Here is a 25326-nt window from a genome sequence, read left to right as displayed (position 1 = left end):
CTGGAGCTTAGCGTACTGGTGGCAGCAAGAAGCTGAGGCAAGCGGTCCCCGACCCTAACAACGCGTCCCAGCCCCTCTCTGGGCCTAGGGTTCCCCGCCCAGGTAACAAGAGGCCGCTGCGCGAACGGGATTCCCTCAGGCGCCCTAGACGGGCGGGTCTCTGGGCCTCGGACGGTTAACCCGAGCACCTCCCGCCTGCCCCTGAGGCCCCACCTCACCACGCTCGGCTCCAGCAGACGCCCGGCTAGTTGCTCAGCGCTGGAGCTGCGGCAGCCTCTGCTAAGGCCCCGCCGGGGACGGGGGCGGGACCCGCCCCCCAAACTCCCGCCCTTTGGGAGGGGCCCGCCCCGCCAAGTCCTGCACCTATAGGCAGACTGCGCCGGAGCAGGGCCTCCCGCCATATTGGGTATTGGCAGCCGACTTACTAGAGAGGCCCTGAAGGAAAGGGATTATTATTTTGAGAATTATAAGATCCCTCGCCAGAAATGAGGACGGTCAGGGTCTCTGGATTCGTGAAAGGGATATTTCGGAAGCAGAGAAGAAAAATTGCCCTCAATTATCTCCCTTTAGGCTTCAGTGTTATATATAGCGCATGTGCAAGGTCACCTGGTTCTAGGTGCGCCTGCGCACAGCTCCACCTACAAACCAGACTACAGTTCCAACTGCGCGAGAAACAAAGGGGCTTGCTGCCACTGGTTGGCGATTAAACTGGCAGCGCGATCAGTTTCTGAGGGTTTTTCACCTTGCTGCTCAGACGCTCCCAGCAGCTTCAGGCAGCATAACACTTACAGGCGAGTTACTTACTCAGCACTCGGTTTTGTCTACATGTCTGCACAGAGTGTTACCTTTACCTGACTTCATCCGTCCCGGAGCTGCAGTTCGTCTGCTTAAGCCTGACTTCTAGAGAACTTTTTCTTCCCTGTAGGACCCATGCGTTATTCCCTTAGCATTTTGTGTATACTTTTTTTTTTTTTTTTTGAAATGGAGTCTTGCTCTGTCGCCAGGCTGGAGTGCAATGGCACGATCTCGGCTCACTGCAGCCTCTACCTCCCGGGTTCAAGTCATTCTCCTGCCTCAGCCTCCCGAGTAGCTGGGACTACAGGCGCCCGCCACCACGCCCGCCTAACTTTTGTATTTTTAGTAGAGACGGGGTTTCACCATGTTGGCCAGGATGGTCTCCATCTCTCTTGACCTCGTGATCCGTCCGCCTCGGCTTCCCAAAGTGCTGGGATTACAGGCGTGAGCCACCGCGCCCGGCTACGTGTATGAATTGTTAATGCACTTTCTTAGAGGTGTAAACTCCATTTACCTGCCTCACTCTTGAACTCAGTGGTTCTCAATTTTTAGTAGGAGTTAAAAACAAAACTGGTAAATGCAGACTCTTGGATTCCACCCCCAGAGAATCCGTAAACCGGGGGTGGAGTCCAGGAATCTGCATTTTAGAAAGTACCCAGGGTGATTCTGATACATGGGGAACACGTTTTAGGAAGCACTGCATGAGATTGTGAGCTTGAGCTTAGAGACTGTGATTTGGTCATCTGACTATAGCGCGCAGCACAAGGCCTGGTACAAAATAGGTGCTCAGTAAGTGTTGAGTGACTGGATGAATGAGTGGATAGCTCGAGTAAAACAGCAAGGCTTCAGGTGAATCCACAGCCGAAGGTAATCTGAGAAAGGAACACTTAAAAGCTGTATTTTATCTTTCTCCTGTAAGAACACAAAAAAGATCTTAATAGCTAATTTGAGAAATAGAGAAAGTGGAGAGTAAAAGGGGAGGGAAGGACACAGATTCTGAAAGGCAAACTAGAGAGGGGAAAGGAGCATCTCCAGCCACTAGGCAGAGAAACGACGAGAAGAGGCAGGGGTGTGAGGTTCCATCCTAAGGAAATAATCGCACAACAGGCATTATGCATGAATGTTCACTGCAACAATATTTGAAATAGAAATGAAACAATCTAAATGTTATGCACATCAAGCTTTTTTCTGCCTCAGGGCATTTGCATATACTCTGCCAGCTATACTTTGCATATACTCTGCCAGATTTTCCCCCAGCTCTTGGCCTAGCTGGTACCTTCCTGTCCTTCAGGTCCCAGTTTAAATGATACTTCTTCAACTAGGTCTTCCCTGACCATACTGTCTAAAGTAATACCTTATATTTTCTAGGGTAGTCTTCTGTTTCTTTTCTTTTTTTTTGTGGGGGGGACGGAGTCTTGTTCTGTTGCCCAGGCTGGAGTGCAGCGGTGCAATCTTGGCTCAGTGCAAGCTCCACCTCCTCAGTTCACACCATTCTCCTGCCTCAGCCTCCTGAGTAGCTGGGACCACAGGTGCCTGCCACCTTGCCTGGCTAATTTTTTTTGTATTTTTAGTAGAGACGAGGTTTCACCATGTTGGCCAGGATGGTCTTGATCTCCTGACCTCATGATCCGCCCGCCTCAGCCTCCCAAAGTGCTGGGATTACAGGCGTGCGCCACCGCGCCTGGTCGCATTCTGTTTCTTTCGTAGCACTTTCCATTTATTATTTTGTTTTCCTATTAACATTCCCTCCAAAATTTAAGCTTCGTGTGAATAGGAGACTTATTCCTGGGATTTAGCACAGTCTCACACATATGGTAGGTATCAAGTAAGTATCCATTGAATGAATGAATCAAGTCAGCCCTAGTGTTACAAAGTTTAATGACATAACATCCATTAGCAAACTAGACAATATATTTTAAGACTATGAGGAGTCGACTGGGTGCAGTGGCTCACGCCTGTAATCCCAGCACTTTGGGAGGCTGAGGTTGGGAATTCTATACCAGCCTGACCAACAGGGAGAAACTCCATCTCTACTAAAAATACAAAATTAGCCAGGCGTGGTGGTGCATGCCTGTAATCCCAGCTACTCGGGAGGCTGAGGCAGGAGAATCACTCAAACCCGGGAGGCGGAGGTTACAGTGAACCGAGATTGCACCATTGCACTCCAGCCTGGGCAACGAGAGCGAAAGCCCATCTCAAAAAAAAAAAGACTATGAGGAGTAAACAGGTTTCAGACTACCAAGATATACCAAACCAAACAGTAATCTTTGATGTTTGTAAAGGAGGATTCATTCCCTTATTTATTCATTCACCCAGTGGACATTTATTGAGCATTGATTATGTTCTAGTATTGAATAATAATACAATGTAGTAAGGACAAGTTGGAAATCATATTAAAACATAATAATGTAGTACCACTGGTATTATCTAGCCAAAGCCCGAAGTGGAGTTAGCTGGTGTGTGAAGCGGGGATAGGCAGGGGCAGGTGGGAATGGTTTTGGGATGAGACTTCCACCTTGGATCATCAGGCATTAGATTCTCATGAGTGTGTAACCTAGATCCCTCTCATGCACAGTTCTTAATAGGATTTGCCTCCTATTAGAATCTGATGCTGCTCCTGAACTGACAGGAGGTGGAGCTCAGGTGGTAATGCTTGCTAATCTGCTCAACTCCTGCTGTGCTGCCAGGGTCCTAACAGGTCAAGACTGATAGTAGTCCGTGGCCCAGGGGATTGGAAACCCCTGCCCTAGTGATTCTGTAGGCATAAGAGTACACCACATCAGTCTTTACACATCCTGCAAATGGCTGGGTGCAGTGGCTCACGCCTGTAACCCCAGCACTTTGGAAGGCCAATACAGGTGGATCACTTGGGCCCAGGAGTTAGAGACCAGCCTAGGCAACATAGTTAGACCTTGTTTCTACAAAAAATCAAAAAATGAGATGGGAGGATTGCTTGAGCCCAGGAGGTCGAAGCTGCAATGAGCTGTGATGGCCCTACTGCATTCCAGCCTGGGTGACAGGAATAAGACCCTCTCTCAAAAAAAAAAAAAAAAAAAAAAAAAAAGGAAAAAAATGGAAAAAAAACACTGCATTCTGCAAACTGCATGGAGCATTTCAGACGCACAAACAGGTGTTCCTACCCAACACCTGTCTTGGGGCCCAAGAGTCCTATAAAGACTGAAACCAGACAATTCAAGTCTGATCATGTTCAGACCTGTCTGATGAACCAGACTGGTGAGTTCTCAAAGGTGGCTGGATTGGAGGGAAAGAAAATAGATCAGTTGAAAGAAAATCAACCCTGGTCCCTGCCAGGTGAGGGGAAGGTTTTCTTCCTTTACATCCTAAACTCCATCTCTAGAAATGTGCCTTATACTCAAACCCTCTCTGAGGGCTATAATATGGATCTTTGCTATAACCAGCCTTGCTTGTTATTTATACACATTCCTCCTAGTCCATGCCAAGAGGCTGTCTGGACTAACCGAATTAAAAAATATTATATATGCATGTGAAATTTCAAAGTGAGGTGCTAAATCACTGTACATATATATGTATGTATATATATTTTTTTGTTTTTGTTTTTCTGTTAGTCTAAAATCTGTTTTAAAGTTCCTAAATCACTTATCCCAATATAAAGGGGCCTGCAGGTGGAGGATAGATAATTTGTGTGGAGATATTTCTGGCTATGAGTCCCCATTCCTCCTTGGGGAAGATTGAAAGGACATTACTGTTCACCACTCAAACCAAGTGACTGGGAGAGGGGCTTCCATGAGAATCTGAGATGCAGAATCCATACTACTGCAGTTAGGGAGTATCGTGACCAGGATATGCTTCCTGCCTGTGAAATCTAGCAAGAAGAGACAAGCCTGCTGGCTACTACGTCCTGTTCAGCAGGGCTTCCTGGAGGTATAAAGGGACCCCAGGAAGAAGAAGCTAGACAAATGGCCATTAATAGATGCCTTTTCTAAGGGAACTGCAGGAGAGGGGCTGGTAGTGAACCCCTGAAGAGTGTATAAAAGCACCCCATGATGCTTTGAGGATGGGTAGAGATGGCTATAAACATCTGCGAGGCCCAGAAAGCACTAAGCCAGCTGTTACACTAGTTCAAAGAAGACTTTTCCCGCCCCCATCTTCCTCTCCATGTTAACATGGAGACATGTTGAGTGACTGAAGTGAGCTGAGGATGACAGAGGGGGAAAAATAGAGAGAAAAAACACCAACCATTTTCCTCTTTCTTTCTTGCTGCAAGGTAATGGTCTGGAGCACCAAAACGATAGTCTCTTGCTCCTGTTCATCTGAGTCCATTCTTTTTTTTTTTTTTTTTTCAGAGTCTCACTTTGTAGCCCAGGCTGGAATGCAGTGACACAATCTTGGCTCATTGCAACCTCCGCCTGCTGGATTCAAGTGATTCTCGTGCCTCAGCTTCCTGAGAAGCTGGGATTACAGGTGCCCGCCACCACACCTAGCTAAATTTTTTTTTTTTTTTTTAGTAGAGATGGGGTTTCACAATGTTAACGAGGCTGGTCTTGAATTCCTGACCTCAAGTGATCCACCCACCTTGGCTTCCCAGTGCTGGGATTACAGGCATGAGCCACCGCGCCTGGCCCATTCTTTTTTTTAGAGACAGAGTCTTGCTCTTTCACTCAGGTTGGAGTGCAGTGGTTTGATCATAGCTCACTGCAGCCTCAACCTCCTGGGCTGAAGCGATCCTCCTGGCTCGGCGTCCTGAGTAGCTAATACTATAGGCATGTGCCACCATTCCTGGCTAATTTGTTTAAAAATTTTTTTGTAGAGATGGGGACTCACTGTGTTGGCCAAGTTGGTCTTGAACTCCTGGCATCAAGCAGTCTTCCTACTTTAGCCTCCCAAAGTGCTGGGATTATAGGCTTGAGCTGCTGTGCTGAAGTTCCATACATTATTTTTAAAATATTGATTGAGCACCTATTATGTGCCAAACGTTGAGCTAGACACTGGGAGGGACCCAAAGAACAATAATAAATGAACTCTGTCCAGAGCCTCTGTTCACAAACTCACATGACGGGCAAGCAAGTAAAGAAATAGGGAGCAGCTGACTGCACAGAGTCAGTGCCACTATGATTTGTTTGTGAAGGATAAAAACTCTAAAAGTAGCCAGGTGTGGTGGTGCACTACTGTAGTCCCAACTATTCTGGAGGCTGAGGCAGGAAGGATCACTTGAGCCCAGGAGGTTGAGGTTGCAGTGAGCTGTGTTCAGGCCACTGCACTCCAACCTGGGCAATAGAGCAAGACCCTGTCTCAAAAAAAAGAAAAAATTGCTAAGCAGATAAGCCAGGCATGGTGGCATGTGGCTGTGTAGTCCCACCCACTCAGGAGGATGAGTCAGAAGAACCTCTTGAGCTTAGGAGTTTGAGACCAGTCTGGGCAGCATAGCAAGACCCCGTCTCAAAAAAAATGCTAAGCAAAGTGGCGGGGGTGGGGTGGTGGCGGGGATTCCAAGCAGCATGTGCAGAGGTACAGCAGTGTGCTAGAGCATGGGTTGTGTTAGGAATGCTGGACACTCCTCTTGCTGATGCCACCACTTGGTTGAATTGTGTAAATCTCCCTAGTTGGATTCCCTTTGTCAGCTGGATATTTTCTCCCTGGTCCTGACCCCGCCTCAGTAGGCAGTTCTTATTCCATTCCTAGCCCCCTCTCAACTGACCAAGTCAGGCTCTAAGTGACCAGCGTACCCAAGCTTGAGATTCTTGAAGTGGATAACAACTTTTCCCTATCACTCAGGGCTTGGGCAATAAAGGATGTTCAGTCACAGTTCCCATAGGACCAGGTCCTCTCCTTCCTCAAAAATGGGCCCTTGGTCAGGCGTGATGGCTCATGCCTGTAATCCCAGAACTTTGGGAGGTGGAGGCAGGTGGATTGCTTGAGGCCAGAAGTTTGAGACCTGCCTGGCTAACATGGCGAAACCCTGTCTCTACTAAAAATACTGGGCCTGGTGTCACTCACCTGTGATTCCAGCTACTCGGAAGGCTGAGGCGCAAGAATTGCTTGAACCTGTGAGGAGGAGGTTACAGTGAGCCGAGATTGTGCCACTGGGTGACAGAGTGAGGCTCTGTCTCAAAAAAAAAAAAAAAAAAAAAAAAAAAAAAAAAGTGTGAATGTGCGTGGGGCCCTTAACTATATTCTTTTTATTTAAAAAAAAAAATCCTGTAGCCAGGACTACATATGTGCGCCACCACATCCAGCTTGCTTTATGTTCTTCAACAACCCTCTTTCTCTCTCTGAGCCTCAAATTCCTCAGCTGCAACATGGGGGTAATAATACTTACCAACTAGGGTTCTTATACGCAAAGTGGGAATTGGAATTAGATGGAGGGAAGGAGTAGAGGAGTCCAGCAAGGATCTAAGATTTCTGAGCTCAAGAACGACAACAAAGTTTCCAGTGATTAGAGAGGTTTCCTGTGATTAGAGAGATTGGGATGTGAGGGGAGAGGGGAACTTTCTCTTTTGAATATTTTTACAACGAACATGATTTAATTTTATAATTAAATATATTTGGTATGAATATCATGCATCGATAAAGAGGTGTTTTAAATTTTTTTTTATTTTATAGAGACGGGCTTGTGCCATGTTGCTCAGGCTGATCTTGATCTCCTGGGCTCAGGCAATCTTTCCGCCTCAGCCTCCCAAAGTGCTGGGATTACAGGCATAAGCCACCGCACCCGTCCTAATAAAGTTTTGAAAAAGCTTATGTTACTATATTGTGTGGAAAATCTGATCAGAGTGGTTGCTTCTGGGGAGGACTGAAAGACCCAGGGTCTGGGGTGGGAGGAAGATGTTTTCTTTTGCATTCTTTCCTACTGTTTGAATTTTTAAAATCATGAATTCATATTACTTTTCTTCCTAATATGTATGACTTTTTTAAAGTTTTAGAATTATTTTAAAAATAAAAATATTTTCTAGAATAAATATGAAAAACATGTGGCTATTTTATTCATACCCCTCTACCCACAACAGACAGACACACGCAACAATCACACACAATTTCCAGCTTCAGATGGTAGTACAGGTATTTGCAGCCCAGGGAAGGAATTTGACCTATGGACAGAAGGCCCAGAGACAATGAACTCTAGCAAGGTGCAGCTCCCGAGTAGCTCAGCAGGGGGAGCCGTTGAGAGCGCGTCCTGAGCAGTGGCCGCTGCTGCGGAGTTTAGAAAAGAAACCAGGGGCTGGGCGCGGTGGCTCAAGCCTGTAATCCCAGCACTTTGGGAGGCCAAGACGGGCGGATCACGGGGTCAAGAGATCGAGACCATCCTGGCTAACACGGTGAAACCCCCGTCTCTACTAAAAAAAAATACAAAAAACTAGCTGGGCGAGGTGGTGGGCGCCTGTAGTCACAGCTACTCAGGAGGCTGAGGCAGGAGAATGGCGTAAACCCGGGAGGCGGAGCTTGCAGTGAGCCGAGATCGCGCCACTGCACTCCCTGGGCGACAGAGCGAGACTCCGTCTCAAAAAAAAAGAAAAAAGAAACCAGGTTTACGGCGCAGGTGAGGGTAGGCAGAGGCGGCTCTGCTCTTGCCGGAGTTCTCAGGGTTCCCCGGGGTTGGGACAGGCAGACCCCACAGATTAGAAGGAGCACAGATGAAAACGGAAGGAACTCTGGGCTTTCCTCCCGGCCAGCTCCTAACCTGTAGGGTGGTCTGTCCTCTCTTCACGTGGGAAGGGCACTGTATTCAGAATTAGGGGTTTGGGTTGAATTCTAGCTCTGTCGTCTTTAGCTATGTGAACTTGTGCCAGTCACTTAACTACTCAGAGATTTAATTTCCTCATTTATGAAACAAGGACAATATTAACAACGGAATCTTTTTAAAAACAAAACAAAACTATAATTTATGATTAGCCGGGTGCAGTGGCTTGCGCCTGTGGGCCCAACTATTCAGGAGGCTGAGAAAGGAGGATCGCTTGAGCTCAGGAGTTCGAGGCTGTAGTGAGCCAAGATCGCACCACTGCACTCCAGCATGGGTGGCAAAGCAATAAATAAAATTATAATTTATGAAGCACATACTATATTTTGGTCATTGAAAGGTGCTTTACATGTATAAACACATTACTTCTTATAACCACTCTGTGATACAGGGTTTTTGTTTGTTTGTTTGTTTTGTTGTTGTTGTTTTGAGATGGAGTTTCGCTCTTGTTGCCCAGGCTGGAGTACAGTGGCCGGATCTCAGCTCACTGCAACCTCTGCCTCTTGGGTTCAAGCGATTCTCCTTCCTCAGCCTCCTGAGTAGCTGGGATTACAGGCGCCTACCACTACACTCAGCTAATGTTTTTCTATTTTTAGTAGAGACAGGGTTTCACCATGTTGGCCAGGCTGGTCTCAAACTCCTGACCTTAGGTAATCTGCCCGCCTCAGCCTCCCAAAGTGCTGGGATTACAGGTGTGAGCCACCACACCTGGCTTATTTATTTTATTTTATTATTTTATTTTTATTTATTTATTTATTTATTTATTTATTTTGAGACGGAGTTTTGCTCTTGTTGCCCAGGTTGGAGTGCAATGGCACGATCTCAGCTCACTGCAACCTCTGCCTCCCGGGTTCAAGCAATTCTGCCCCAGCCTCCGGAGTAGTGGGATTACAGGCATGTGCCACCACACCCAGCTAATTTTGTATTTTTAGTAGAGATAGGGGTTTCTACATGTTGGTCAGTCTGGTCTCAAACTCAACCTCAGGTGATTTGCCCGCCTCAGCCTTCCAAAGTGCTGGGATTACAGGCGTGAGCCACCATGCCCAGCCTATTTTTTTATTTTTAGTTTTTGTTGAGATGGAGTCTCACCCTGTTGCTCAGGCTGGAGTGCAGTGGCGCGATCTCAGCTCACTGCAACCTCCGCCTCCCAGGTTCAAATGATTCTCCTGCCTCAGCCGCCCAAGTAGCTGGGATTACGGGCGGCTGCCACCACGCCCAGCTAATTTTTGTATTTTTAGTAGAGTCGGGGTTTCACCATGTTGGCCAGGCTGGTCTCAAACTTCTGAATTCGTGGTCTGCCCACCTCCGCCTCCCAAAGTGCTGGGATTACAGGCGTGAGCCACCGTACCTGGCCTGTTTTATTTTATTTTTATAGAGACAGGTCTTGCTATGTTGCCTAGGCTGGTCTTGAACTACTGGGCTCAAGCAATCCTCCCATCTCAGCCTCCCGAAGGGCTGAGATTACAGGTGTGAGCCAGGTATGTTTTTACTGGTTTGCCCAGCCAGGTATATCATCATTATCCCCATTTTATACATGAGGAAACTGAGGCAGGGAGAGATGAAATAATTTGCTTGAGATTACATAGCTGATAAATGGGGGGAGCCAGGATTTGAAGGTGAGTGGCTTAGCTCTTAATCATTATGTCACTACTCTCCTGCTTAAAACATCCCATTGGGTTCCCAGCGCACTAAAAGTAAAATCCAAGCCAGGCACTGTGGCTCACACCTGTAATCCCAGCACTTTGGGAGGCTGAGGCGGGTGGATCACCTGAGGTCAGGAGTTTGAGACCAGCCTGACCAATATGGTGAAACCCCATCCCTACTAAAAATACAAAAATTAGGTGGGATGTGGTGGCCCACGCCTGTAATCCCAGCACTTTGGGAGTCCAAGGTGGGCAGATCACAAGGTCAGGAGTTCGAGACCAGCCTGGCCAACATGGTGAAACCCCGTCTCTACTAAAAATACAAAAATTAGCCAGGCGTGGTGACGGACATCTGTAATCCCAACTACTTGGGAGTCTGAGGCAAGAGAGTTGCTTGAAACCGGAAGGTGGAGGTTGCAGTGAGCTGAGATCCTGCCATTGCACTCCAGCCTGGGCAACAGAGTGAGACTCTTGTCTCAAAAAAAAAAATGAAGAAAAAAGAAAAAGGAAAGAAAATCCAGCTCCCTTTCCAGGACTTACAAAGTCATACATGATGTGGTTCTGGCATGATCTGACCTCACCTCCTGCCATTGCCCCCTTTGCTCACTCTGCTTCAGCCACACCAGCTCCTCCTTACCTCAGATGTACCAAGTGCATTCCCGCCTCAGGGCCTTTGCAACTGCTGTTCCCTCCATCTGGAATGCTTGTCTTCCAGACTTTAGTATGGCTCATTTTCTGGCTACATCTGGGTCTCTGCCCAAACATCACCCCCTCAAAGGGCATTTATTTCTAAAATAGACACCTCTTTGACCATGCTTAATTTTTCTTCACAGCACTTAGCATTCTCTTATGTGTTTGTCTGTCTCTTCCACCAGAATGTGAGAAGAAACAAACAAATGCATAAGAGAAATTTCAAACAAACCACTTGGTTTGTCTTGTCCATGGCTAGATACCCAGAACTCAGACCTGGGGTCCATCCCATGGTAGGCACCCAATAAGTATTTGCTGAATAGTTAAGTAGATAAAGAAATGAATACCCAATGTCACCCAACTGGCAAATGGTAGAAGTGGAACACTGCATTGTTTGGTCCCAGCGCCTGTGCTCTCAGCCACTGTGCTGTGCAGGACTGACTCCCAGAGAGATCTCAGGAGGTTCAGATAGCTTCATGAATGGGAAGCCATTTTGAAAACTAACAAGTGCTTGAAAAAAGGGATTATTATTATTATCACTCAGTTCACTGTTTGCTCATCTGGGGACATAATAAAAAAGGGATAATAATAATCTGACAGGCTGGGCACAGTGTCTCACGCCTGTAATCCAAGCACTTTGGGAGGCTGAGGTGGGTGGATCATTTGAGGTCAGGAGTTCAAGACCAGCCTGGCCAGCATGGTGAAACCCTATCTCTTCTAAAAATACAAAAATTAGCCAGGGGTGCGTGCCTGTAGTCCCAGCTACTTGGGAGGCTGAGACAGGAGAATCACTTGAACCTGGGAGGTGGAGGTTGCAGTGAGCCAAGATCACGCCATTGCACTCCAGCCTGGGTGACAGAACTAGACTCGGTCTCTAATAATAATAATAATAATATTAATATTAATAAAATAATAATCTGGCCTACTGACTTTATAAGGATGTTTTATGGAACACCAATGAGATAATGGATAGGGAGACATACAAGCAAAAGGCTCTACATGGCAGAAGGGGCTGCAGAGATTACTTCCATGTCAGTGGCTTCCCAAGGCTCCCATCCTCTACCTCAAGTTTGACATTAATATTGCTGACAGGAGAGGGGGAGGTTGGGGGACACAGGGGACCAGGGACATTGTGTCCCTGTAATTAAACATGTCGGGACTGAAGCACTGCCAGCGGCAGCATCTGGTTGCAATTACCAGAGGGAACCAAAGTGATTAGTCACCTTTATAGTGAGAGCCAGGCAGGAACCCTGGGCTCCTCTCTGGAGAGGTCCTTCTAACCAAGCTCAGAGTCCCCTTTCCTTGCTCCCACCCTGTTTCTGGGAGTTCCCTGGTCCTCAAACAATAGTCCTGGCCCCAAGACTCCTCCATGTCCCCAAAGTCCCAGCCCACTGGTGAGACGTTGACTGAAAGGAATACTGTAACTTCCCCCAATGCCCTATCACTTCTCGTGTTTCTAGGGACCAGATTAGGCTTGTGTGGTATAAAATGTGTTGAAGCCAAAATTAGATTTAAAAAATAATTTAACCTTTCTGAACTTAAATTTATTTATCTTTAAAATGAGGGTATTGGGCCAGGCGTGTTGGCTCATGCCTGTAATCCCAGCACTTTGGGAGGCCAAGGTGGGCAGATCACTTGAGGTCAGGAGTTTGAGACCAGCCTGGCCAACATGGTGAAACTCTGTCTCTACTAAAAATACAAAAATTAGCTAGGCATGGTGGTGCACACCTGTAATCCCAGCTAATCAGGAGGCTGAAGCAGGAGGACCCCTTGAACCCGGGAGATGGGGGTTGCAGTGAGCTGAGATCGTGCCACTGCGCTCCAGCCTGGGTGACAGAGCAAGACTCATCTCAAAAAAATTAAAAGAAGTTACTTTCGGCCAGGTGTGGTGATTCACACCTGTAATCCCAGCACTTTGGGAAGCCAAGGCGGGCAGATCACTTGAGCCCAGAAATTTGAGACCAGCCTGGGCAACACGGCGAGACCCCTTCTCTACAAAAAATACAAAAATTAGCTGGGCATGGTGGTGTGCACCTGTAGTCCTAGTTACTTGGGAGGCTGAGGTGGGAGGATCACCTGAGCCCCATGATCACGCCATTGCACTCCAACCTGGGCAACAGGTGAGACCCTGTCTCAAGAAACAACAATGAAAACCAGTACCTTCACAGCATTGTCATGAAGATAAATAATACATAAATGCAATGGAGTACAAAACCCAGAGTCTAGTTGACTGGAATAAGTGCTTAAAAAAATAGCTATTATTGGCCGGGTGCAGTGGCTCACACCTGTAATCCCAGCACTTTGGGAGGCCAAGGCAGGCAGATCACGAAGTCAGGAGATTGATACCATACTGGCTACCATGGTGAAACCCGATCTCTACTAAAAATACAAAAATTAGATGGGCGTGGTGACACACAGCTGTAGTCCCAGCTACTTGGGAGGCTGAGGCGGGAGAATCGCTTGAACCTGGGAGGCGGAGGTTGCAGTGAGCCAAGATCATGCCACTGTACTCCAGCCTGGGTGACAGAGCGAGACTCTGTCTAAAAAAAAAAAAAAAGCTACTATTAATAATTGCCATTAATATATTAATAGTTGATGACTCTGCAATTTATTTTTATTTTTTAGTAGAGACAGGGTTTCACTGTGTTAGCCAGGATGGTCTTGATCTCCTGACGTTGTGATCCGCTCACCTCGGCCTCCCAAAGTGCTGGGATTACAGGTGTGAACCACGGGCCTGGCCACAATTTATTTCATTGACTCTCCAACAAGAGTCCTGTGAGGTAAACACTATCATTATCCCTGTTTAGAGTTTCAGAGAGGTTTAGAGGCTTCCCAAGATCACACAATGCATAAATAGCAGAACCAAGATTCAAAACCAGGTCTGTTTGTCTCCAGAATCCTTGCTTTTTATCAAGCCACATACGGAGATGTCGTGGTTTGTTCAACTCATTCATTTATTCACTCTCTGAGCTTACAAAATGCTTAAGAAGTGGCAAGACAATTCTTCCCTTTAAGGAACTTAGAGTCTAATGGGAAAGGCAGGTTATGTCCACAAATAAATATACCTCAAAGTAGAAAATGATGATTTTTGTAAATAAGGGCCAGTTAGAGATTCATTTACTCATATAACATACTGACAGCTGCTGTGTGGTGGGCCCTGTGCCAAGCACTGGGTATAATTGAAAGATAAATATGGTACAGTCTAGTTATAATCTAATGGGAGAGACAGGTATGTAAAGAAATTATTATAGTTATAAGGAATTAAGTTATGATTTTAAAATATGAAAAAATACAGAGCAGAAGAAACAAATTGTGTTGGCATAGGGGGCAGAGGCAGAGACTGAATAAACTTTCAGCTGCCAAAAAATGTAAAAGAGCACAGAAAATGTGCGATGGCAGCTCAGGGGGAGTGTGCATTTTCTGGAGGATGCAAGAAGGCTTCATGGAGGAGGTGGCACGTGGGTTGGCACTTGTTTGATGGGTAGCTTCTAGTAGAGGGAGGGTTAAACCAGAGAGAGCCTGGAGGCCTAGAAGCCAGTTATAGGGGAGAATCATAGCGGGACAAGCAGCGAGGAGGACAGGGCAATGATGGAGGGAGTGAAGGGAGGGATGCCAGAGAGGACTGGTTCGGGGTAACAAATCTATGATTTCAATTTTTTAAATTTTATTAATATTATTTATTTACCTACTTATTTTGTGTGTGTGTGATGGACTTTAGATCTGTCGCCTAGGCTGGAGTGCAGTAGTGCAATCTTGGCTCACTGCAAACCTTTGCCTCCACACCCGGCTAATTTTTTGTATTTTTAGTACAGATGCCTGTAATCCCAGCACTTTGAGAGGTCAAGGTGGGTGGATCACTTGAGCTCAGGAGTTTGAGACCAGCCTGGCCAACATGGTGAAACTCCATATCTACTAAAAATACAAAAAATAGATAGGCATGGTGATGTGCACCTGTAGTCCCAGCTACTTGGGAGGCTGAGGCAGGAGAATCGTTTGAACTCAGGAGGCAGAGGTTACAGTGAGCCAAGATCACGCCACTGCACTCCAGCCTAGGTGACAGAGCGAGACTCTGTCTCAAAAAAAAAAAAAAAAAAAAAAGCAAAAAAAAAAAGAAAGACGCCTACCTGACTATTGCTTCTCCCCTGCCGTCCTTCTTACAGCATGACAAGTGTTGTTGCAGTGAAATGTACAGAAGGGGTAATTGGCCCCGTCTGGGGACCAGGAAAGGTTTCCTAAAGGAGGTGAATTTTCAGCTAAACTTCTCAGGATGTGGAGTGCTTCCTCCAGTTGTGGGAGAGAGAGAGGAGGATATTTCAGGTGAAGTGAACAGCTTTCCCCGCTGACCCTGTGGTAAGTTGCCCAGGGGCTCTATCGCACAGGTCCCCCAGAGGAAGGGAGCTTCCATACTTCAATGAGTTTTCATTAAGAATACTCTTGGGGTGGCTCAAGCCTGTAATCCCAGCACTTTGGGAGGCTGAGACGGGCGGATCACAAGGTCAGGAGATCGAGACCATCCTGGCTAATACGGTGAAACCCCGTCTCTACTAAAGAATACAAAAAACTAGCCGGGCGTGGTGGCGGGCGCCTGTAGTCCCAGCTACTTGGGAGGCGGAGGCAGGAGAATGGCGTGAACCTGGGAGGCGGAGCTTGCAGTGAGCTGAGATCCGGCCACCGCACTCCAGCCTGGGCGACAGAGCCAGACTCCGTCTCAAAAAAAAAAAAAAAAAAGAATACTCTTGGGGCCGGGTGCGGTGGCTCAAGCCTGTAATCCCAGCACTTTGGGAGGCCGAGACGGGCGGATCACGAGGTCAGGAGATCGAGACCATCCTGGCTAATACGGTGAAACCCTGTCTCTACTTAAAAATACAAAAATCTAGCCGGGCGTGGTGGTGGGCGCCTGTACTCCCAGCTACTCGGGAGGCTGAGGCAGGAGAATGGCGTAAACCCGGGAGGCGGAGCTTGCAGTGAGCTGAGATCTGGCCACTGCACTCCAGCCTCGGTGGCAGAGCAAGACTCCGTCTCAAAAAAAAAAAAAAAAAAAAAAAAAGAATACTCTTGAGTTCAGCTGGAATTCAGAACTTCCAGACTTACCAGAAAAGCATCATGTGGGAAATTGTGCTGGGCGCGGTGGCTCACGCCTGTAATCCCAGCACTTTAGGAGACTGAGGCAGGTGGATCACGAGGTCAGGAGATGGAGACCATCCTGGCTAACACAGTGAAACCCCGTCTCTGCTACAAACATAAAAAATCAGCCGGGCGTGGTGGCGGGGGCCTGTAGTCCCAGCTACTCGGGAGGCTGAGTCGGGAGAATGGCGTGAACCTGGGAGGCGGGGCTTGCAGTGAGCCGAGATCGCGCCACTGCACTCCAGCCTGGGCTACACAGCGAGACTCGGCAGAAAAAAAGAGAAAAGAAAAGCGTCATGTGGGAAATGGCTTTTCCAGCCTCCTGTAGGGGCCGCTGCTGCCCCAGACTCAGCCAGTCTCTTCTAAGAAAACTCAGAGGACGTCTTTGCTGGAGTGGAGGTGGGGTACACCCTGGACCTGCCGCCATCCAAGGAGTGGACTTAAGGGCAGCAGTGCCCCCAAGCCTGAAGAATATGCATTCAGTCAATGGCATTTGGGGGTAGGGAGGGGGTGTAGTGGGCACAGATATTTTTCAGTCTCTGGGTCACCACAAGTTTATTAAAATAAAAGAAAATGTAGGTAAATGCTGCCATCTGTGCTGTCCCTACTTCCAATACACACACACACACACACACACAGGCACACACACACAGACACACGTAAACACACACATACAACAAATCAGGTCCCAGGCTAGATGCAGGAGTTGAAACTGCTTTAAAAACACTCTAAGGACTTAACTACAAACCCACACTCCCCATGCTTCTGGGGCTTAAGATCTTTGAGCTCATTCTTCAGCATCTCTCCTTGGGAAGGTGGGGTGGGCTGCTCCATGAGGTGGAGGTGAAGACCCCTGAGTCTGCTCCATGGAGGGGGAGGCCCCTTAAGCCTAGAGTCCCGCTGCGGGGTTCTGTGCCAAGAGCCCCCGTGAGCCATGGCCTCGAAAGGGCAGCGGTGATTTTTTTCACATAAATATATCGCACTTAAATGAGTTTAGACAGCATGACATCAGAGAGTAATTAAATTGGTTTGGGTTGGAATTCCGTTTCCAATTCCTGAGTTCAGGTTTGTAAAAGATTTTTCTGAGCACCTGCAGGCCTGTGTGTGTGTGTGTGTGTGTGTGTGTGTGTGAAGTATTTTCACTGGAAAGGATTCAAAACTAGGGGGAAAAAAAAACTGGAGCACACAGGCAGCATTACGCCATTCTTCCTTCTTGGAAAAATCCCTCAGCCTTATACAAGCCTCCTTCAAGCCCTCAGTCAGTTGTGCAGGAGAAAGGGGGCGGTCGGCTTTCTCCTTTCAAGAACAAGTTATTTTCAGCTGCTGACTGGAGACGGTGCACGTCTGGATACGAGAGCATTTCCACTATGGGACTGGATACAAACACACACCCGGCAGACTTCAAGAGTCTCAGACTGAGGAGAAAGCCTTTCCTTCTGCTGCTACTGCTGCTGCCGCTGCTTTTGAAAGTCCACTCCTTTCATGGTTTTTCCTGCCAAACCAGAGGCACCTTCGCTGCTGCCGCTGTTCTCTTTGGTGTCATTCAGCGGCTGGCCAGAGGATGAGACTCCCCAAACTCCTCACTTTCTTGCTTTGGTACCTGGCTTGGCTGGACCTGGAATTCATCTGCACTGTGTTGGGTGCCCCTGACTGGGGCCAGAAACCCCAGGGGACCAGGCCAGGATTGGCCAAAGCAGAGGCCAAGGAGAGGCCCCCCCTGGCCCGGAACGTCTTCAGGCCAGGGGGTCACAGCTATGGTGGGGGGGCCGCCAATGCCAGGGCAAAGGGAGGCACCGGGCAGACAGGAGGCCTGACACAGCCCAAAAAGGATGAACCCAAAAAGCTGCCCCCCAGACCGGGTGGCCCTGAACCCAAGCCAGGACACCCTTCCCAAACAAGGCAGGCTACAGCCCGGACTGTGACCCCAAAAGGACAGCTTCCCGGGGGCAAGGCACCCCCAAAAGCAGGATCTGTCCCCAGCTCCTTCCTGCTGAAGAAGGCCAGGGAGCCCGGGCCCCCGCGAGAGCCCAAGGAGCCGTTCCGCCCGCCCCCCATCACACCCCACGAGTACATGCTCTCGCTGTACAGGACGCTGTCCGATGCTGACAGAAAGGGAGGCAACAGCAGCGTGAAGTTGGAGGCTGGCCTGGCCAACACCATCACCAGCTTTATTGACAAAGGGCAAGGTGAGGGGGCGGGGTGGCAGGGGCACGGCTCAGAGGGAGGGGCATCTGCATGAATGGAGGGGCTTTCAAAGCCCTGGCACTGCCCTGGTGGGAGACACTGTGTGCATCTGGCCCGGGGTGGGTGTATGGGGACACTCACACATATCTCACACATAGCAGATCCCGAGCTGCCCATACATCAGGGCTGGAGGGCACCTAGGAATCACCAGGTTCAACGCCTGCAAGGTGCAGGGCGGGCACTAAAGCCTAGAGAGAAGACAACACCTGCTAGTTGGTGGCAGAGTTGGAGACCAGATTCCAAGACTTGATTCCCCAGCTGTGCATCTGTCCCTGCTGGGCTGGCCGAACTTTCCATGCTCCAGGGGTTTGTGGGTGGTCTCAGATGGCAGAGAAAGAAATGAATCTTGAGGTCCCTGCGGTTCTGCAACTTTGCTCTCAGGCGAGGGGATAGAGGAGGCAAGAGAGCTGCACACAGTAAATGGGGCATCTTGGAGTCATGGAATGATGTTCGAATATATGGGGAGGGAGCAGACCTAGGGTCTAACTCACAGTGTGACCTTGGGAAAGCCCCTTCTCACTTGGGGTCTCCGTTTTCCCATCTGTACACCTTTATGGGGTTGGACAGGGTGGTTTCTGAGAGTGCTTCCAACATGAAAACTTTAGGTCCTGTCCTGAACACGCCTCATTCTCCTTACATTAACTAGGGAGACTACCTGCTCCCCTCTATCTCTCTCTGCTCCCCTCTGTCTCTCTCTGTCCACCTAGTGTTACTGTTGCAGCCTTTTCCCTCCACTTGCTGTGTGATCTAAGCAAGTCCCTCCCGCTCTGAGGGCCTCAGTTTCTTCCTAGTGTGAAGAGGGAGGTGGGCTGTTGGTCGCTCAAGTTGCCTGCAGCTCATTTGCTCTGGTCCTAGGCTGGCAGGGTGGGGGAGGGGTCAGAGGGTGGGAGAGGCTTCTCATTAGAGCTGGCCTGGAGGGGGCTGCCGGGGCGGGGGGTGGGGGGGGTGGGGGAGGCACAGAGGCAGCAGGTCTGGCTGAGGTGGGGGAGGTGGTCTGGCTGCCTGCCCAGCCAGGGAAAGCTGTGACCCCTTGGGGGCTCATAAAATAAGTCCTTGTGCCCCCCAGCACTAAGGGAGCTTCGAGAGGGGGAGATGGGGAGTTTAAAGGCCTAATTAGTCACCTTCTAGAGCAATATATGAAAGCTCCCCAATGGCAAATTGGTATTCAGGAAGGAGGGCATGCTGATTCGGAGATACTACTGAGCTTCTCACATACACATACATAGCCTTATGTTTATACAGATGTGCTGAATCACACATGTACACGCATGCTGACTCACACACGTATACACATGCTGAATCACACATGTACACACATGCCAAATCACACATGTACACGCATGCCGAATCACACACGTACACATGTGCACACACACCTTCTTACATACACGTGTACACAAGATCGATTATGCACATACATACATATATGTGCTTTTCAAATAGTACACAAGCCCAATCATTTATACATATAATGCGTCATTAACGTATACTCTTTCACATTCACACATGAACCCAACATTAACGTATACTCTTTCATATTCACACATGAACCCAATCACACACACACATACAACTGTAACACGCGCACACACTCAGGAGAGTAAGACACATAGGCAACAAAATCCTTGTACTGGGAAGCCAGGAAAATTGGGCTGTAGGTCAGTGTGGACCAGCTTTGACATTAACTTGCTGTGTGACCTTAGTCAAGTCACTCCCCATCTCTGTGCCTCATCTGTAAAACAAGAGCACTAAGGTCTCCTTTAAGGGATGGTGGAAGCAGCTGAGAATTTGAGCAAGTCATCTAACTTCTCTGAACCTTGGGATTCTCCTCTGGAAAAGCGTGGGGTTTTTTTTTGTTGTTGTTTGTTTGTTTGTTTTGTTGTTGTTGTTTGTTTGTTTGTTTTTTAGCCAGGGTCTCTCTCTGTTGCCCAGGCTGGAGTGCAGTAGTGAATTCATGGCTCACTGAAGCCTTGACCTCCCTGGGGTCAGTCAATCCTCCCACCTCAGCCTCCTGAGTAGCTGGGACTACATGTGCACGCCACCATGCCTGGTTAGTTTTTGTATTTTTTTGTAGAGACAGAGTGTCACCATGTTGTGCAGGCTAGTTTCGAACTCCTGAGCACAAGCAATCCGCCCACCTCAGCCTCCCAAAGTGCTGGGATTACAGGTGTGAGCCACTGTGCCCAGTCAACAAGAGTAATTTTAATGCCCACTCCACCTATCTTGCAAATGAGATACCACGTTAGCTCATGGTTGGGAAAGAGATAGGTAGAAGGCAGTTACAAGGCTGATAAATATCTGATAACATGTAGATCATGACACAAACACCAGAAGCACGCAAATCATCCCCAGCCACATCTACAGGTGAACACCCCTACTTGGTTGGCTACGTAGGAAGTGCTCTGATTTTGAAAAAGGCTCTCAGTGGTTTGGCTCTTGGCTTCTGTCAGAATGGGGCAGAGGTGAAAGAAAGCTCTCTGGAGGGGGAGAGAGCTGGGGCCTTCCCCTGCAGCCTCGAAGTGACTGACTCCCTTGGTGAGGTTGCAGGGAATGACTTCTGGGTGTTCTCTCTAGATGACCGAGGTCCCGTGGTCAGGAAGCAGAGGTACGTGTTTGACATTAGTGCCCTGGAGAAGGATGGGCTGCTGGGGGCCGAGCTGCGGATCTTGCAGAAGAAACCCTCGGACACGGCCAAGTCAGCGGCCCCCGGAGGCGGGCGGGCTGCCCAGCTGAAGCTGTCCAGCTGCCCCAGCGGCCGGCAGCCGGCCACCTTGCTGGATGTGCGCTCCGTGCCAGGCCTGGACGGATCTGGCTGGGAGGTGTTCGACATCTGGAAGCTCTTCCGAAACTTTAAGAACTCGGCCCAGCTGTGCCTGGAGCTGGAGGCCTGGGAACGGGGCCGGGCCGTCGACCTCCGTGGCCTGGGCTTCGACCGTGCCGCCCGGCAGGTCCACGAGAAGGCCCTGTTCCTGGTGTTCGGCCGCACCAAGAAACGGGACCTGTTCTTTAATGAGATTAAGGCCCGATCTGGCCAGGACGATAAGACCGTGTATGAGTACCTGTTCAGCCAGAGGCGAAAACGGCGGGCCCCACTGGCCACTCGCCAGGGCAAGCGACCCAGCAAGAACCTTAAGGCTCGCTGCAGTCGGAAGGCACTGCATGTCAACTTCAAGGACATGGGCTGGGACGACTGGATCATCGCACCCCTTGAGTACGAGGCTTTCCATTGCGAGGGGCTGTGCGAGTTCCCTTTGCGCTCCCACCTGGAGCCCACGAACCATGCAGTCATACAGACCCTGATGAACTCCATGGACCCCGAGTCCACACCACCCACCTGCTGTGTGCCCACGCGGCTGAGTCCCATCAGCATCCTCTTCATTGACTCTGCCAACAACGTGGTGTATAAGCAGTATGAGGACATGGTCGTGGAGTCGTGTGGCTGCAGGTAGCAGCACTGGCCCTCTGTCTTCCTGGGTGGCACATCCCAAGAGCCCCTTCCTGCACTCCTGGAATCACAGAGGGGTCAGGAAGCTGTGGCAGGAGTATCTACACAGCTTGCATGAAAGTGGATTTCAATAAGCTTGCTCGCTGTCCCAGTGTGACTTGGGCTAAAGGCCCCCTTTTATCCACAAGTTCCCCTGGCTGAGGATTGCTGCCCGTCTGCTGATGTGACCAGTGGCAGGCACAGGCCCAGGGAGACAGACTCTGAATGGGACTGAGTCCCAGGAGACAGTGTTTTCCGATGAGACTCAGCCCACCATTTCTCCTCACCTGGGCCTCCTCAGCCTCTGGACTCTCCTAAGCACCTCTTGGGAGAGCCACAGGTGCCACTGCCTCCTCAAGTCACATTTGTGCCTGGTGACTTCCTGTCCCTGGGACAGATGAGAAGCTGACTGGGCAAGGGTGGGAGAGAAGAGGAGAGGGCTTGGACAGGGTTGAGGAGTGTGGGGCTGTTAGACTGTTAGATTTAAATGTATATTGATGAGATAAAAAGCAAAACTGTGCCTAAAACTGTGGCATATTTCTTGTTTACTCCAGAGGACCCAGTGACCCGTTAAAGAATTTCTGACCCAGGGAGGGGAGGTGGGTTGCTTCATGTATAAACTCAATTTTCAGAGCCCCATCCCCACCCCCACTCCTGGAAACTGAAGCATAATGGGACAGAGAGTACAGCTTAGCAGGGCCAGTGCTCACCTCTAACCCCATTCCTGTTCCTTCAAAGGCCCCTGGGTCCCGAGCTCTATTTTCTCCATTAGGGCCTGGCAACAGAATTTTATTTTCTTCTTGACATTCCTTAGTCACGTTTGTTGTCGCCAAAATAGATCCCTAAAAGGGAGGGAAATTGGGGATTTTGTTTCTTCTAAAATCATTCCTACATCATTCACCAATATCTGCCTGCCCCTGCCACCCCCATACTCACAGAATTACCTGGCCACCATTGAAAGAGTCCTCTATTTCTCCCCTGGGAAATCTGGGCTGCCAAGGCTCTCCTCCTCCCTGTCGGGGCATGTCCTCTCACCAGTAACCACTATTCCTCACATGACCATGCCTGTGGCCCTGTTGCCCTCCAGCTTGGCACCCTTACTGCTCACCCATCAGCCCCCAGCTCCAGAAACAGAATTGGAGCCCCCTGCCTTTATATTACACATTATATAAATACATAATTATATATCAGATAAATAAACTCCCCACTAACCTCAGACAGATCAATGCCAGGCACATCCTGACACATCCTGACAATGTTTCCTGCTTGGGGCTTGGCCCAGAGTAAATGCTCACTTCCTGTTCTCAGCTGGAATCTTTGGGGAGGCACAGGGCACAGACTTTTGGGAGGGGAATACAGACCTCTGGTGGGGAAACAGGCACCTGGGTTCCTTGGGCTGAGGACTCTGGTTCTACCTGGCTGAAGAGACACAGGGAGAACCAGGAGCAGTCTAAGCCTCCGCTTCCCACCCAGCGAACCTCAGCATTTCCCCCACCTCCCTTCAGCTGGGTGTTTGATTCCCGGGGCTCCTCGCCAAAGCTGTTTCAACAGTAGGGATTCCCACCCAGCTATGGGCAGACCTCATGCCCTTTCCCTCTAGGCCTGAAGCTTGGGCACAGTGCAGGAGCAGCCTACCTTTGAGCTGCCTCCTTGGTCCGGAGGCCATTACCTCTCTCTGAGGGGCCAGACTGAGCCTGGAGCCTCCCCTCGCTGGCCGGGCTTCGTTGTGTTTGGCTAGTCGTGGGCCTGGCAGCTCTGGAAGTAAACAAAGGAGCTACCGTGGCAGACAGAGCTGTGGTATGTGTGAGGAGAGAATGGGCCTGGAAGGGAGGTGCTGGGGAAGCCAATGAGTGGGCTGGGGATCCAGGGGGAGCAGTATAGAAGCTGGGGGGCCAGAAACCCAAGGGCAGAGAGATAAGATGAAGGGGTCACAGGTGGGGCTGGCTCCCACAGGTATTATTTCCTGAGCTGCTTGTCCCTGGTTTCTTGGAAAGTTCTGACCGAACTGGAGCTTCTCTCTGCCTTAGCCCCGTCAGAGAGGTTCGTGTCATCTGAGCCACAGTGCCCCTCCTGCTGAAGGCCTGGGCTCCCAATGGATGGTTTGGATTGACACCCTAGGAGTTTCCTCTACCACCTCAACCTGCACCAGGGCTCTCTTTCAGACTGTGACCCTCCTGCCTTTTCCCACCCAGACTCTGGGGATGTGATCAGGTCATCCATCCTAACCACAGGATCTATTCAACTGCCTCCTTGGAAAACACTCTCCCCCAGCCACCCACCTCCAACCACAACCATAACAAGCTGCAAACTGGTACTGTTCATTCTAGCCCCAAAGGGTACAAGGCATCTATCACACTTGAGAGTTCATAAACACTCTCCTGCCCGTGGTCTCTCAGTTCTGAAGGCTGCACAGTTTCAAAATTTTAGTTCTGTCACTTAGAGTTAGAGGCCTTGGGCAAGTAACTTAATTCCATGAACCTTGGTTTCCTCATTTGTAAAAAGCAAACAAACAAACAAAAAAAAGAGGATAAACAATATATTTATTTCATGGAGCTAACTGCAAGGATATGAGAAACACTCAACACAGTAGCAGGCACAGAGGTGGCACTCAGGATGTGTTAGCTGTTATCATTACCATGCCTTGCATAGTGAAGCAGGTAAGGCAAGAACTCTCCACCCTCACTTTTTATAGATGGGGAAGCTGATACCCAAAGGGATAGAGTGATAACTACAGGTTCCTGCAGGTCTGCATTCTTCTTCTTCTTCTTTTTCTTTTTTTTTAAGACAGGGTCTTTCTTGCTTTGTTGCCCAGGCTGGAGTTCAGTGTCACAATCATAGCTAACTTGCAGCTTTCACCTTGGCCTCCCAAGTACCAGGACCACAGGTGTGCCACCACATCTGGCTAGCTTTTAAACTTTTTTTTTTTTTAAAGAGATGAGGTCTCACTATGTTGCCCAGGCTGGTCTTGAACTCCTGGCCTCAAGCAATCCTCCTACCTTGGCCTCCCAAAGCTCTGGATTACAGGCATGAGCCATCACACCTGGCCCTGATTGGTTTTTGTTTGTTTGTTTGTTTTTTGTTTTTGTTTTTGTTTGAGACAAAGTATTCCTCTGTCGCCTAGGTTGGAGTGCAGTGGCACAATGTCAGCTCACTCACTGCAACCTCTGCCTCCTGGGTTCAAGGGATTCTCCTGCCTCAGCCTCCCGAGTAGCTGGGACTACAGACGCATGCCACCATACCAGGCTAATGTTTGTATTTTTAGTAGAGATGGGGTTTCATCGTGTTGGCCAGGCTGCTCTTGAGCTCCTGGCCTCAAGCGATCCTCCTACCTTGGCTTCCCAAAGTGCTGGGATTACAGGTGTCAGCCACTGCCCTGGGCCCTCAGTGTTCTTCATACCATTCTTGCTGCTGCTCTCTGGGCCCTTGACTCCACTGATTGCAGTCCTGGCAAACTGTTGAATCACCTCCCTGGGTCTTGGCTCCTTGGTCTTAAAAGTTTCTCCTTGGGGACACACAGTGCTGTTAGTTTCTTGGGAGGAATAGCTAAGCAGAGTTTAGGGCAGTGAAAATTGAGAGGCCCACAGAAGAGAAAACAGAAGAGGCTTCCAGTGCTCTGCTCCCCACCTCATGGC

At 49.2% G+C, this 25326-nt stretch overlaps 2 protein-coding genes across 5 annotated transcripts in view; one reads left to right on the top strand and one right to left on the bottom strand.

Annotated features, from left to right (window-relative positions):
• Positions 1–288, bottom strand: part of CEP250 (centrosomal protein 250) — a 60674-nt gene extending 60386 nt beyond the window's left edge. Inside the window, exon 1 of one of the 4 annotated variants that reach the window (XM_010386538.2) lies at positions 214–288. The gene's annotated coding sequence lies outside the window, so the exon portion shown is untranslated. The remainder of the gene's footprint in view (positions 1–213) is intronic. The other 3 variants (XM_030914709.1, XM_030914711.1, XM_030914710.1) reach the window with 3 other exon arrangements.
• A 393-nt stretch (positions 289–681) lies between these two features.
• GDF5 (growth differentiation factor 5) lies at positions 682–22221 on the top strand. Its single transcript, XM_010386537.2, has 5 exons — positions 682–791; positions 2367–2484; positions 13585–13622; positions 17287–18152; positions 20785–22221. Exons 4-5 carry the CDS (start codon positions 17528–17530, stop codon positions 21657–21659), a joined length of 1500 nt encoding a protein of 499 aa, XP_010384839.1. The 5' UTR covers positions 682–791; positions 2367–2484; positions 13585–13622; positions 17287–17527; the 3' UTR covers positions 21660–22221.
• Positions 22222–25326: the final 3105 nt, after the last annotated feature.

This window comes from Rhinopithecus roxellana, chromosome 13 (genome assembly GCF_007565055.1).
Source record: "Rhinopithecus roxellana isolate Shanxi Qingling chromosome 13, ASM756505v1, whole genome shotgun sequence".
Taxonomy (NCBI): Eukaryota; Metazoa; Chordata; class Mammalia; order Primates; family Cercopithecidae; genus Rhinopithecus; species Rhinopithecus roxellana.
Note: the sequence above shows the minus strand (reverse complement) of the source record. Positions and strands in the feature narration are given on the sequence as shown.

What these genes read in the sequence shown, in the direction of transcription:
- GDF5 (XM_010386537.2), top strand. Translation starts at nt 17,528, where the DNA reads ATGAGACTCCCCAAACTCCTCACTTTCTTGCTTTGGTACCTGGCTTGG. An exon ending in CTTTATTGACAAAGGGCAAG is followed by an intron (nt 18,153 to 20,784) that starts GTGAGGGGGCGG and finishes TGTTCTCTCTAG; the next exon opens with ATGACCGAGGTCCCGTGGTC.